At 37.8% G+C, this 15450-nt stretch overlaps 1 protein-coding gene across 1 annotated transcript in view; it reads left to right on the top strand.

Annotated features, from left to right (window-relative positions):
* Positions 1-13347, top strand: part of LOC104165473 (protein kinase C-binding protein NELL1-like) — a gene marked incomplete at its 3' end in the record, with an annotated part of 71938 nt that extends 58591 nt beyond the window's left edge. The window contains exons 5-9 of the mRNA XM_009705117.1: positions 2805-2877; positions 3121-3203; positions 8691-8825; positions 9676-9778; positions 13274-13347. Coding sequence (XP_009703419.1) covers positions 2805-2877; positions 3121-3203; positions 8691-8825; positions 9676-9778; positions 13274-13347 — 468 coding nt within the window. The remainder of the gene's footprint in view (positions 1-2804; positions 2878-3120; positions 3204-8690; positions 8826-9675; positions 9779-13273) is intronic.
* Positions 13348-15450: the final 2103 nt, after the last annotated feature.

Here is a 15450-nt window from a genome sequence, read left to right as displayed (position 1 = left end):
TGTACAGACTAAGGTGAGGAAATGACAGTGCCAAGGACAGCTGTTCAAGAGCCTGGCATGGGGCATGCCTGCCCGGTGTAGAAGAGCACAGTGCTGATCTGGTGGAGATCTGGTGGTGTTGGTGTAGCATTGCCTAGACACAGGGTTTCGGGCATGTCTGCTGGTGCCTTCGTGCAGAGCCTTCCACCGGCTCTGGCCAATGCAACTTGCACAGCTGTGTGGCATGCATTACCTCTGTGGGAGAAGTAGGTTTTAAAGAGGGTGAAAGGCAGTGGACGAAGTGAAAGTGCAGAAGCGGAGAGCTCATGAGCCTTTTCACAGAATGTGGGAGGAGTCCCCTATTTATAATAGAGACATGAGAAGAGCAATAAACAGGGGTTTTGTATTACATCCTCATGGGATGGGCTTGATATTCAGTGCTGCAGGCCTGAATTTAATCTTGTAGCTGGTAATCTGTCTGCACAGATGAAGACTCTTCAAGCTAGTGAGTCCTGAGGCTGAACTGAAGCTTTGGCTGTAATTAGCCAAATGCTTTAATGATAACATAAAGGTGATGTTGGCTTGGGAAGGGAAAAACTGGGAAGATTTTGGCCACTGACATCTCCTTATTAAGGCCAAATCCTGATGCCCTTTCACACAATGTGGACTGAAGAACTCCACTTTGTGCCAAAGTGAACCAGGCCCTGGGCTTTCCCCGGGAGCTGTGCATGCCTAACTCTTCTTCTGGCTATGGTCACAGAAAGCTCTTGGCAACCTAGACTTAATGCCGAAGGAGGAATAATCCAAGTTCGTTCATATGTGTTACAATAATTATGGCTGTAATAAGTGTTTGCCTATAATGAACTCTTTCTATTAAAAAAATACATCAGCAAAATCTCTGCTCTTTGAAGGTTCCCTTCTATATTTGATTGTATTAATTCTGTTTCAGAGGGTTCATAGACTTAGAGGGCATCTATATTGGTGAATTGAAGTTCTTAGTTTTTTCCCTGGTAATGTGCTTTCATGTAGCCAGAAATTAAGACAAAAAAAGTGGTTGTGTTTCCTCTTCAGGTTATATTTAAATGCAATTCTGTCCAAAAGACATTTGAGCTGTGGGACTGTGATGCAACAAACGTATGCAAAGTTCAATATGCAGTTTTAAAAAAAAGGCTGAGGAAGACATCACTTCTCTCTGGATGATGTCTTGTTAGCTTTGTGATACGGTCTGATGAAACTTTGTAATCTCATTTACTCTTGGTTGAGCTTTTCACTGGAGAGACTTAAGCATTGAAATATATTTTTATGTCTCACTTTCTAATTTCTTGCTGATGACTGTGAGAAGAAGGTATGTAAAATGGCTTTCAGGATGTTCCATTTCCAGTGACAGTATTACTTCTCATTATTATGACAGTTTCATTATTCTCATAGATGAAAAGGTTAATAAATGTGTATAGTTCTGTAAGACAGACTGTGATCTGATTATGTCTATTAATATTTTCAGTTAATATTTGATCAGGAAACAGTAGGCAGGAAACAGTGCTTGCTGATTACCTTCTGCTGTTTTAGCAAATGAACACATAAATGTTAAATGTTACTTACTGTACTTGCCAGGCTTCAAGGGCTATCTGAGGCCTCTATCTTATTTACAGATGGAGTTCAATGTTTTGAGCCAGTGACTATGTACTCAGTCTGCAAAATTCATTCTGTTGCAATTTAACTGAAAATTAAAACATAGTCTTACAAATCAGTAATTTAATTAGATAACTGCCACGATGATAAATTTCCTTTCAAATTAAAGAAATTCTTCTGCGTCTGGGAGGAGAAAGAACCATGTCACAACATCTGATTAGCAGTCAGGGAAAGGGCAAATAGGAGCACTAGAAGTCCCTTGTTTTCCCTTGCTTCTCTCCCTTAGTGACTGTGATATTATTAGAGCTAGTGGATCTTGTGGAGTAAGTGTGTTACACAGCCAAAGATGGAGCAAGAGCTTTGTACTGAGCTTAAAAGAACAAACACAAGCTTCAGCATTTTCTAGGCTATTTGAAGGATCTAGGGTTCTTCAGGACCCAGGTGTGCAGGGGTACTGGGCAACCCTTCCTGTCTGCTGCTTCCGTCAGGGCTATCCTTGCAAGTCAGGGACAACAGAGGATGCAGCCGGCACTGGACCTTTTGTTCCTTCCTCTCTCCTGCCCTGCCCGATTCAGTTTCCAGGCTTCATACAACCTGCAGTAGCTGGCTCTGACCTTGGAGTCCTGATTTCTGCCAGTCCTGCATAGGGGATCTGTCTGGGTTAGCGTGAGGATTTAATTCTAACTGGTGGCACGATTACATGAACTGCCTGTTGAGATACAAAGCTAGCAGGCTAAACTAAACCAAACAACAGAAGTGTAGATGCTTACTTACCTCTTGCACGATATACTTCTGTTTTCATAAAGTTTGATTTCACAGTCTTACTTGGCTAAATCTCTAAAGTGAATTGGTGTTTTCTTTTTGTCTTTTGGAAAAGTGTGTCATAGGCTGGAATAACGGATATTATTTCACTGCTTTTTCACCAGTCTCGCCCCATTTTAAGACATTTAAGCAGCTTATATTTGGTGATTGCAAAAGACAAAGCAGTATTATTTCTGTGTTTTATGAAAATTAATATCCAAACACGCAGGAAGATAGGAGGAGCTGTTATATTTTTGTCCACCTTCTTTCCTCACAAGAAGAGTGAACTGGTCAATTTTTTTGTACCCACTTAAGAAATGACTTGTGAATCAGCTCATACAGGTCTAAGTGAATGCTTGTAATCTGTATTACCAGTTTTCTCTTCTTTTACAAAGGGTGTTATTCAAGATGTGAAAGTCATCTTTATACCTAATGGATATATAACGCAGTGTCCTAATCTGAATCGCAGTAAGTAGCAATTTCTTTATTCTCTATATTTGAGATTTTTCATACAAATTACTTTGTCTTAAAAATAATACTTTCAGGCTTGTCATTTTTGCATGTGCTGACTTCCAGAACGCAAAAATTCGTTGTAAACAGATTGCATTTTATGTTCAGATAAATCAAGTCTGATATACTGTTGGTTATTTATGGGTTATTGTGTCTTTTGTTCTCTTCCTTTCTGTTTCGTTTTACTCTTCCTTTTTTGAGCATGCCCGACCTGCAGTGATTTCTTAAGTCTGGTGCAAGGAATCATGGATTTGCAAGAACTCCTGGCAAAAATGACTGCAAAAGTAGGTACCTAAGCTTCTTTGTCAATTGTCCATTTCCTTCTGTGCCAAGACCAACATGAAAGTATTTATTCCTTTTGCAATTATTCTACATTTTCATGGTAGAGCTATTTTTTTGCCTCCTTCTGCCAGTAGCCCTGTCTGCAGTGGGCTTACAGATACAGCTTCACAGATGTCACTTAAGCCTTATGAAGTGTCTATCGTTTACCTTATTATTTATAAGATAGTGACAAAATGCCCAGGGTCTGATTATTTGTAAGAAGCCTTAGCATGATTTCCCTTTTCATGCTGAGGGATAAATGCAGAAACAAAGGATTGAAATCCCTCAACAGTTTCCTCACCATGTGATGCTGTCAGAGGGTGTGTGTTTGCCTGTGGGAAGTCCTGTGAAGTCTTTGGGATTGGTGTAGTCTCCTTCCTGGGAGCTGAAATGAGACCCCAAAATGGAAATGCCTGTGAAGCTGCTGGCTGTGCTGATCTTGACATCACCTTTGATCAATGGTTTTTACCAGTGTAAAAAGTTAACCCAACTCTGGGTGGTGTGGTGTGTGCTTGGTTTTTTCTGATTGGTTGTTTGTTTGTTTTGTTTTGTTTGGTTTGGTTTTTTGTTTGTTTTGTTGATGTTCTTTTTTCCCCCCCTGCCATGTTTGGATTGTGAGAGAGACAAATGAGAAGTTATAGTGGTGGTTTTTTTTGTTTGGGATTTTGAAGATTTTCTTCAGGCTCCACTTCCACAGTACACAGTCAACTTCTGTGTTTGACAAGGCCCTTCAGCTAAGGCTGTGGTGAAGTTGTGTTTTAGAGATGACTGAACCCCTGATGGGTGTTAAAGGGCAATCTGTGAACATGTTTTGAGGTTAATATTGGTGAGCCAACTGCTCTGTGGAAAAGGGCAATTAATTGTCTCATTTTATGCATTAATTACTTATAGATTTAAGTGCAACTACAACCAACCTGTAGATGCCTTTAATCTCAGTGTAGTTACCGAACAGGGATTTCAAGAATAGCATTTGCATAGTACTGCTACTAGCATAAAAGCATTATATTTTTTACTGTGCTGCCTTTAAGTGTTCTTTTCCTTCGTAACAGGAAGGAGGAAACTTTGTTTTTAGTGTGCGCGTTATACTGACAGTCCACTTACTCAGCTGATGTGCTTTGGACAGGCTGACTCCAAATGCGAAATGTGGAGCTTTTAGTTCAGTTTGCTGCTTGTACTGTGAAAGAGAGGCAATTATTTTGAACCCTGCTGGTGGTACAAGCAAGTTCCAATTATGCACTGTACTAACTTGCTTTCTCTGCTGTTAATTATATTTTTACTTGCTAGTACTTTATGGGAGGAAGCAAATAACACAGGATTTGTTTTGCAAAGACTCTATGCTTCCATAAAGCGATGGTGGGATAATCCTTCGTTGCAAGTTCCACTGTTATAGCAGTGCATGGACTGTTTCATTGCAGTTGTTAAAGAAATACTGTTATCCAGGAAGGATGCATGCAGCGGGAAAGGAAGTTAATTTGGTGGACAAATGCAATTTAAAAATGGAGAGACTTGAGGGGAGCATTAAGGTTTGTATCTGCCTTTTCAGTCCTTGTGACAATAGCCACAAGTGGTACTAATGTAGATACATGTATATCATATAGGAATGATGTATGGCAAGGCCAAGAGCAAGGCTTAGAAGGGCTGTGCAGCTGCCTGCCGAGATCCTGTTTAGCAGGGCAGGTGATCAGAGAACAGCTTTCTAATGTTACATGAGCAATGAACCCCAGCTGCTGGTCTTGCACCAAGAGACGTGGAACATGAACGTGACGTTTTGGAAAAAGTGGGCCCCATGGTTTGATGTCCAGTTATTGCTTTTAGGCTTCACTATAACTAGGATTTCAGTTTCTCTGTCAATTTATGTTAGGTTGCAGCAGTATTACAGCATTGAATAGACCAGTGACTGTTGTTTGCAATGAACGTGTATGTGCAGTTTTTATAATGTAAACCTATGAAGGCTCAGAAGGGGGCTTCCCTGGGAAGAAAACATGAGACTAGTGGCTGCAGGCTCCAATAATTTTGATAGCAGTGCAAATGATGCAGTAGGTAGGCAGGAGGAGAGAGTACCCTCTTGTTTGGGCTTTACATCAGGGTCCCATGAGTCTAGTACTGGCTCAGAATGGGACATAGGGGCTATATAAGGGACCCAGCAGAGCATTGTCTGTAGCAGATTGTCATGGAGTGCTATATACAAGAGCATTTGATCATGAACTGTAACAAACTAGCCGCCGTTGTGTCCTCTTCCTATCTATGTCTTGTGAAGACATAGCTTTTAAAGATGAATAAATGTTAGCTTTTTAAGCTTATTTTTGTCATCATTTGTATTAATTCTGAATCTTTCCAGTATATATGTTTAATTTATTTGATCTTATGTCCTTAAATAAAGAGACACCATAGGTCAGAGTGTTAGAAATCTGGCTAAAATGTTAATTTGCTGCAGGAGAAAAGGATCATCTTAGATTTCAGTGTTCTCAACTGCCATGCTGGAATACTGTTGGCTCCGCTTTAAATATAATGGCTAAAATCGTTAATGCAACTTTAACAATATACTGAAATCAGTCTGGGCATCTCCTGTATTTCTTTGGGTGGAATATAATTTCTTTTTTTGGTAAATTTTGGGCCCACCCTAGGGTGTGCGTTGTTTTCAGATGTGCTTGTTACATGAAGACTCTCAGCACAAAACTTTCTACTGAATCTTTCCTTGGTTGAGGTCAGAAAGCTTGAAACTTGAGTTTGATTAAAACCAAGAAAAATCAAGCACTTGGGTTCATTGATGGACTAGTTAATCTGGTTTGTTTAGCATGGATTTATATGGCCATGAATATTTCTATGAATAACAAAATTTTCCTTGTAAATTCTGATAGTTTGGGGATTTTCTGATGTTTTTGTTATTCATTTTGCCAGAAACAATACATTTTTAACAGAAGTCTGTCATCTTTCAGTTATGGGGAAACAGGGAATGTGTTAAGTAAGTTTTGTGAATAATAGCTAGCCAAATTTTCCTGAATATTAAGAACTTAAGATTTGGTTAGTATATGGAAAATGTTTGGTATGGTATTGGCTGCTTCTCTGTCATTAGTTTGTTTCTATTCATAACCTAAAAAAATGTTTGAAGCTTAAGAATTTTCTACGGATGTTTTAAGTGTTCAGCAGATCTAGTTGTGTGCATTTGGCAACATTTGGAAGGATAGCTCAGCTAATTTTAAGGAATTCTTTGTTTTATTGAGCTCAATAGAAGTTTTTCAACTAAGACTTGAAGCTTAAAACCAAACAGACTGTTTCTGGTCACTCTAGTAGAGCAGGTAACAGTTAAAGGTTGTTTCTGAACAGATTCTGTGGGCTGTGATATATTCGTTGACCTCTGTGTATTGGAGGGTTTGTTGTTGCATGCCGTCCTTCTAGTGACCTACTTGATTGATTTGCTATGTTTAAAGATATTTCCTAGAACAGGAGGTAAATTATTTTTAAGTAAATAAAACTTACCAAGATAATGGAAATGACAGGAAAAAATTAATAAAAGGAAAATATTTATTCTGTTAGAGCTTTCTTCTTTTTCTAGGGAATAATTTCTAGGACAGACAACAGACAATGTCAAGTACCACTTTCAAATCTGGTTATTTGTAAAGTCCTTTCTCTCTAAAACTTGTATGGCCCATTTATATGGGAATAATCATTTAAAAAAAATCCAAAATAACAAGATATGTAAATAAAGTAGAAGTGTAAGACAAATCAAACACCTTTTTAACAAAACTGGATGTATTTTATATACTGTAAATAAAATGAATAAATATAATGACCTGAAAAGGGTTTCTGCTGAAAACAAGCAGCTCAGCAAGAGGACACTTTTGACTCTAAAATGTTAAAAGCGGTTTCGAAGTCACCAGATCATGCTGAGTCTGGGGGAGATGAGTATCAGTGCCCTGTTATCCCAGAATAACAACTTAAGAAATAAAGAGCTTTTATTCAGGGCTTTCTGTCATGAGGACTGCAGAGGGGGAAAAAAAAAAAAAAATCACAGAAATTCGCCTAGTATTTATTTTCTTTTTCTTCCCCCTAAATAAATTGCTCTTTTACTGGCATGAATGAAAAAGGATATATTAGAATACTTTCATTTAAAGTGGGTGGAATTTTAGAGGATGGAAATATATGCAATTCAGGTATACAGCATTATGTAAAAAATTCTATAGCACTATGCATTCCTTTTTTATAGAATTTGCTACTATTAAAATGTAGCAATCTATAATGTAGGATAATAACATCATATTTATAGCAGAATAGAGTATGCATTCATCTTGTCTTGTACCAGATTTAGGTAGCCTTGCTATTTGCAGTGGCTTCAGTGTGAAGGCTTAGATGCATAAGACAAATATGAATGTAAAAAAATCAAGACCTTGAGAAACTCTTATCCAACTGGCACCAGGGTAGTTGTTAGAGCAATGGCAGTTCTGGGGCCTGAAGAAAGCACATATTTACTTCTAAATATTAACTCAGTATTTATTTATTTATTTATTTATAGTATTAGTAAATGGGGAAGTCATTTTGCGTGCTCTTAGGGATTAGAGATGATGGCACGGGGTACGAGGTGTGAGTAGACAGGTGTTGTTCCTCTCTGGAGAATGGTAAGATGGTGACTTGTACGAAGGCGAGGTCTTGGATATGGCTTAGGAGAGAGGGTGGTTCAGAAAGCCTTCTCCTTTTCTGCTGCTATATGAATGAGCATTGTTGCCACTTATTTATTGCATAGTATCTCATCTGTAAACATGGCAATTGCTAGCATGCAGATGTAACACTTGGAAAAGATGCATCAGTTTTAGCTTCTTGATATGCATTTTAGGAGTTGGAATTAACGAGGTAATGGGAACAGCAAGGAGTGTTAAGAGCTAGCCACCAGCCCAAGGTTTACTCCAGGTGCATGGCTTCTCCATTAATCACAGTCTCAGAATATTTTGTACTACAATGAATTAAAATCCTTTCTTTCCCCTCTAAATCTCACTTGCTATTATAAGGTTAATACCTTTCTAAAAGTCAGAAAGTATTAGTCTTGCTGATGCTTAATAATGATGAGACGGGGATGATTAAGAAAAGTCAGTCAGCCAGTCTTCATGCTTTTTGACTTGTAATCATGTTGATGAGCAATGAAGAAATTATTTTTAAAAACCATTGTAGTTTGTGTACTTTTGGTAACACCTGGATGTTCCTGAAGGGTTCTTAGTGGGGTTTGTTACAGTACAAAAGACAGTTGCATGAGTCGTAAACTGTTGTCTGTTAGCATGGATAGCTCCATCAAAGTCTGAGGAGTAGAGTTAGTTTGTACCTGCTGACATCCTGGTTCAGTGTTTGAAAGGCTGTAGAGAAACTTGGTTCAGCTAAAAATAAGTATACTGCTTTCTCATATTTGCTTTTTTAAATTGTGTGTTTGAATTGCAGAAGTCTCATCAAGTTACTTTCATTTATAGTTAAATTATGCAGAAACAAGACTGAGTCAACTGGAAGACTGCCATTGTGAGAAGACTTGTCAAGTAAATGGATTGATCTATAGAGATAAAGACTCATGGGTTGAAGATGATCACTGCAGGAATTGCACATGCAAAGTAAGAATTTCCAAAGAGTTTAAGGACTAGGACCTAACTAAAATGTGAAAATGGTCCTTGAATACATAATGTTAACTCTGAGAATTATTATGTCTTTAGTATGCATCTAGTGGCAGTGTGAATAATAGGGAGGGAAATGGTAAAATAAGTAAACAAAAATTTGGCATTACTTATGTGCAAGCTTCAAAAATAAAATCTGCTTTCCCTTGACAATGTTTTCTTATTTGTTCTAATTATATGTGAGGACTTTATGGTTTTGGGGTGAAAGTATGGCATTGTCCCTGTTTGGTCTGGAATTGTTTTCACTGCAGTAGCTTTTTTCAAAAAGGAAGCATTATCTTAATAGTATTCATAGATGCTTAGTTGCATCTTGCATGATAAAAGCTTGCAGAGTCTGTTTTCAGTGTTTATTACTGAGAAACAGAAGAGAATTAGTATGTAAATCGTGTCTCGTTGAAATTATTTGATAAATATCTGAAGAGAGCCTTTGTTTGCTCAAGAAAATAGAAAACTGATTGTTAAAAATCTCAAAGATGGTTGGCACAACCTACAGAAAGTGGTGCTTATGTTCTTGTAAATATGGGCTTATGTTTTCCACTTAATGTGCTTTACTCAGGGAAAGTGGAGTAAGACCAGTAATATGTATCAAAATGGGGTGCCTCACCTTCAGATGCGTTTTGGTGCAATTGTGTAGTTGAACAGGATTAAACTTGTTACTGAAGGATGGGTCTGTAATCCACAATGCTATTTTCATTTACTTAAATAGTTTTCGGTCTTCTGTGTTTTGTATAAAATACTCACTAATTACAACAGTTGTAGTTGAATTTTGTGTTTAAAAACCTTTGCTTAGAGTGGAGTTGTGGAGTGCCGAAGGATGTCCTGTCCCCCTCTTGATTGTCCTCCTGATGCTCTCCCAGTGCATGTGGAAAGCCAGTGCTGCAAAATATGCAAGGGTAAGTATATCACACAGAGCTTTTAGTTTCACCCTCTATTTAAGCGGAGTTAAACTTGTCCTCAAAGTGGGCACATTTTATAATGACTTTCATAGATCCTGGTAATTTTGGTAATACGAGTCACAGTGGCAAACTTGATTTAAGAAAACAAACAAACAAGCAATTGTTGAAAAATGAACAAGCATTGCAAATTTCTAAGATTCTCTTTTTACCTAAGGTCAGTGTAAAATTATTCATCTACTTGTTTGGGGCTGGGAAGCCTTACTTGGCTTCAGCTTGTAACTCCTGCTGATGCTGAGGAGCATTAAGCCTATGGTCTGAACTTTCTGTAGCAATGAGTAATAAACTGAGCTGTTATCTTTTTTCCCTGTCTTTTATTTTGGATTGGAAGGTTATTCATTAAAATAAACATGACAAAATTTCAGACCCTGGGTTAATATCACTGCGTGGAGTGATAGTTTACTGTAATTAATTTCAAAATAAATTAATGAGAAGAAAGAAAAAAAAAAAGTAAACTTTGTGATCAGTGTTATCATCAGCTTTCAGTTCGTTCTTCTGGAAATGAAAGCTGTAAGTAACATTCCTGGAAGGAATATTCAATATTTGTTGCCTTAATAGTAGTAAAAGGGCAAAACCTATTTATATACAGAGATTTTAGCTGAATACTGATGCCAGTCTTACCTGAAGAAGCACAAATTATCTCCCCCCGCCCCCACCCCGCTTCTTGGAGACTAGTAAACTTCATGCATGAGTTTTTCAAGAATCCATTAAGACATTTTTAAGAATCCATTAAGACTCTTAATTTAAGATTTATTAGCAAAATAGTAACACTTTTTTTAGCATTCTGTCACCCATCTTCAGTCATAGAAGTCATTAGCCCCATGCACAAATGTCCTTTAGCTGTGATCTCTTGCACTTGCTCTTGTTTACTCATGCCATCTCATTTCTCTCAACTGTATGTCAGCATGAGTATTCTGCTTGCTAAAAGATGTTTATGAACAGAGTACTTGAGTGGTAAAGTGGCCATGCTGCCCTGTATTTTTTGTCTCAAAATATTTTTATTTGTAATGTTGGGAGTCTAGAAAGTTCTTTCATGAAGTTGGATGCTTCTCTTGATACTTCTTTGCTGACACACATGTGTGCATAATGGTCAAAATCTGACACAAAGAAACTCTAAGATGCAAAATTTTAGATTCAATGTATATCCCCATGAGTAAACTGTGTTCCTGTTATTTGTAATGGAAAGATGAACAATCAAACTTGCCTTTTGTCAGTGATTGGCACAAACTTGACTCGTTATTCTGACAAGAACTAAACATGTCAGTCAATGCAAAGAGATGTATGGAAGTTGATTGAAATTGATTGTAAATGCCAGCTCCTTGACAGAATGATGTGCTAGGGCCACAATCAGTCACTTCTGGGTAGATAGTAATTGCTGAGGCTTTCCGAAGAGCTGCACTGCAGGTGTTAATTTCTCTGTGCTTTTCCTATTTAGCTGTGATAGAATCATCAGTTGTAATTTGCTGTCTCTAGGGATTATTGAATGGCTGGATTATTGAACAGTTTCCTGTCTTAGCTGAGGGTTAACAAAGTAGCTCTAATGTCTGATATGTTAAGGGTTTTAAAAATGAGGGCATTCTGTTTTGATCCCTGCCATCTTGTGTTAGCCTTTCAACTAATATTTGACAAAAGACTATAATTTTGTTTAAAATCTCATCATTTTTCTGAGTTGTGCATTAACTTGATTTCTAGTTTGACCATTCTTTAGTTAAAAGCAGTCATGTCAGAAGAATAGGCAGAAAGAAAAAGGAAATTTCTCTAATTCATTGTCTCCCCAAAATAGTTGCTGGGATTCCTGATTTAAACAAAGCTTCCTGATCTGAAGGTTTCTTTATAAGAGAGGTCACAACAACTCGGGCATAAAAACTAGGACAGCTTTAGAAAAATGAAGAAAACTAGGATACCAAAGGGAGGAAGCCTGTTTTTTCAATGCATTTTTGATGATGAAAATTCAGTTGTTCTGAAAATCCTGTGCTCTTAATTTTTTTTTTAAAAAGAAATGTGCATTTTCAAGAGTGTAAGTTTTAACAAAAAGTCCGTAGAAGCAAATTTATGTTTGAAGGTTTATGAAAATTGATCTAGTAGTCCTTTATGTTTAAAATTTGGGAATCAAACTGGCTATGACGTGACAGTTGCTGCTGTAGAATACTCCTATTGGAATCACCTGTAAGAGGTACACACATGCACCTGTAAGTGCTTGGCTCCCTTACCTTGGTGTTCAGAAGAGAAATTGAGGGTAAACCAGTTACTGGATAGTCTGTAGCTTTTTTTGAGAAGAGAGTACTTCGAACGCTTCCACTTTCACTGTGCGTGTGCCTTGACTCAGGAAACTGTTACTGTTTTGTTCAATTGCAACATGGGATTTCAGCTCTCGTTTCAGTGTCGTAGATCAGACTGTTACCGATCAAGCACAGAGAAAGCTGAAACACCCCAACAAAAAGTTATCAGTGTTTAGCATTGATCTTGTTAGTAATGTAGAGTGCCTTTATGATGGATACTTGATTTGTGTAAGATCATAATAGTCCAACTGTTCTCTTTAATTAATGGATTTACTGTCCTCCTCTGGAACGGAAATTTAAACGTCTAGTTCCAAGAGGACTGTGATAGGTATGGTAATACTTGACCAAGCTGTACACTGCTGTGGCCCTGCTGAAGGTTACCTACTTCTTCACAGTGGCAGTAGTCCTGAGCTGGTTGGCTTTGCCTTGAAATGAATGAGGAGTGCTCACGAGTTCTAGTCTGTTGATTCAGTTCTGGAGCTGTTTATCTGGTTATCAGAAGGATCAAAACTTCAGACAGGAATTTTTTAGTAGGAGCTTTCAGTTTCCTGAGAAATCTGCTTATTTCATGTGTGCTTTGAGAATCTTTTTCTGAAATAGATTTTTACAGTTTGTTGATTCAGTACAGTCATTTGCTGCATTGAATTCATTTTTGCAGTGTTCTAGCAAGTTGAAGAGTTCACCTTTGTGCCCACAAAAAATGTGAAGGTTTAATTGAAATCTGTGCTTATATTATTCTCTTGATGAACAGTATGCTAATAAGTGTCTCCAGTTCTTGTAGTGAGTCATGAAGACCTCTAGTAACACAAATACTGTGGCTAATCTACCGAATGTCAGAAATGAAAATGTTTTATATTGAATACTGATGAATTTGGTCCAGGATGTAGCATCTGATACTCTTATTCCTTCTCTTTAGTTTGGGTAAAGATGCTACTTGCTTTTAAAATTAATTTATTATTAGCTACTTTGTTTGTAATTCTATATAATACTGACTTCTGATGAAAACAAAATGCATCATATTTTAAAGTATTCATATTTTTTCAGTGTATGTGAATACTGGTTTTACTTTTGTGGTACACCTTGCATTTTCTTACTACTTAAATACTGATTTAATTTATTTAATTTTAATCTCCCTCCTTCTCCTCTCAAACTACAGCAAAGTGTATCTATGGAGGCAAAGTGCTAGCAGAAGGTCAACGAGTATTAACCAAGAGCTGCAGGGAATGTCGAGTAAGTTTCAGCCGTATATGCTTTCCTTGATTTTAAATGTATGTGTGGTGTTCAAAAGTGACAGTGATAAGTTAGTGCATTTCTTTTAGGCTTCCTTCATGCAAATGTGACATCTGTTGTCTTGAAAAGGTGACCTTGAAGTCAGTGAAAGCCACAAATATGAAAACAAGGCAGGAATATGACCCTTGCAGGGTAATAAAAACATGGGCAAAATGACTTGAAGGGATGTTTTCTCTTTTATCTCTGCTTTCATAAGCTCTAGAATAAGGCAGCAGCATCTTGAGCCAGTCACTAATTTCAGCCAAATTGTTGAAATTTGAAGCAACCTGGCTTATATTGTTTGAGTTAGTCTAGATTTTCCCTAGTATTAGTTAAAGTCTATGTAGCCCTGCTAATAATTGAGGTAAATTACTAAGTATTGGACTGGACTGGGGTCTTTCTTGGCAAATTCATAACACTTAGACAACTACAGTCAGTATTTAAGAACACAGGTAAATGGAGGCTGTGTTAGATGGGAACGTTCAGAGAGTGTTAGCGAGTGTAAGAGTACTACGTGGTGTGCAAGTGTGGCAGAAACCAGTTGTTGTCCAGACTAGCCTTCGAAGAAGGAAATAGTAGGTTATTATATAAGGCCCATTGCTCTGCTGCGACATGTATTTGTTGTGAGTATGCATGTGCTTTAAATACAATTTATCACTTCAGAGAGGCATAGCTATTTTAAACACGTTTGCTCTCACATGTAATTTTCAAGCATTTTTGGTTTTACATCTTGTTGACTTTGTAGAGGGGGAAGCGTGATAAAGGGGAGGCTTACAAATGTTATTGACAGATCAGTATGCTAGAACAATTACGAAAAACATTTGGAAAAGATTACAATGATCTGGTTATTGTTGTGCTTATAGCTGAGTGTACAAAGTAGCAATTTTATGTTCACTAATGGAAATGGACAATAACTGGTTGCAGATGTTGTGAAAGCAGACTGTTATGCAGAATTACTTTGCTGCTGTTAGTGTTTAGCTATATAGGGGTGCTCAACATTGTATATACAAATCCATGGGCAAGGTCGTTGCCTTGAAGACAGACTGAGGTGCCTGTTATTTATAATATGACATGGAATGTTTATTTGGGAGGGAAAGTGAGTATATGAAATAAGATGAGAACAGGAGGATTTTCAAGTTAAGATGAAACCAGAGACAGTGATCTGAGTTATGTCTGTGGAACTTCTCTGTGCTATAAATAAGAGCATTGTATTCATTGTTATGAGTGTTGATAATACATTCGTGAAAATTAAAAACAAATACTGACCATCAAATATCTGTCATATTAGAAATTACTAAAATAGTAATGAAAAGAACTTTCACATTTTACGTACTGATATGGCAGTGCTAATTGCAGTAACGTTGAAATGTGTATTATTTACATCTTAATGAAGAGTATTGATAAGTATTTGAAACAACATCTGTGAATGCAATACCGTGGAAAAAATGTGTCCATACCTCAAAAAAAAAAAGAAAATTATTTCCACAGCTATGTTTCAAGAAGGCATTAAACCTCACTGGCAAAGCTTGTCGTTCTGACTTGGGAGAGTTTTTAAGTGGGTGCTTACCTTTGCTTCTATGAGATGATATGTCTCCAGACAGGAATTTCATTCAATTTGTCTTCAGCATGACCTCTTGCTTGCAGACGACACCAAGCTAAGTGGGAGTGTTGATCTGCTGGAGGGTAGGAAGGCTCTCCAGAGGGACCTGGACAGGCTGGATCGATGGACTGAGACCAACGGCATGAGGTTCAACAAGAACAAGTGCTGGGTCCTACATTTTGGCCCCCAAAACCCCATGCAGTGTTACAGGCTGGGGGAAGAGTGGTTAGAAAGTGATCAAGTGGAAAATGACCTGGGGGTGTTGGTCGACAGCTGGCTGAACGTGAGCCAGCAGTGTGCCCAGGTAGCCAAGAAGGTCAGTGGCATCCTGGCTTGTATCAGGAATAGTGTGGCTAGCAGGACTAGGGAAGTGGTCATCTCCCTATACTTGGCACTGATGCACTTCAAGTACTGTGTTCAAGTCTGGGGCCCACACTTCCAGGAAAGACCTTGAGGTGCTGGAG

Source organism: Cariama cristata, unplaced genomic scaffold (genome assembly GCF_000690535.1).
Source record: "Cariama cristata isolate BGI_N322 unplaced genomic scaffold, ASM69053v1 scaffold6078, whole genome shotgun sequence".
Classification (NCBI taxonomy): Eukaryota; Metazoa; Chordata; class Aves; order Cariamiformes; family Cariamidae; genus Cariama; species Cariama cristata.
The sequence above is the reverse complement of the archived record's forward strand: the minus strand, read 5'-3'. Positions and strand labels throughout refer to the sequence as shown.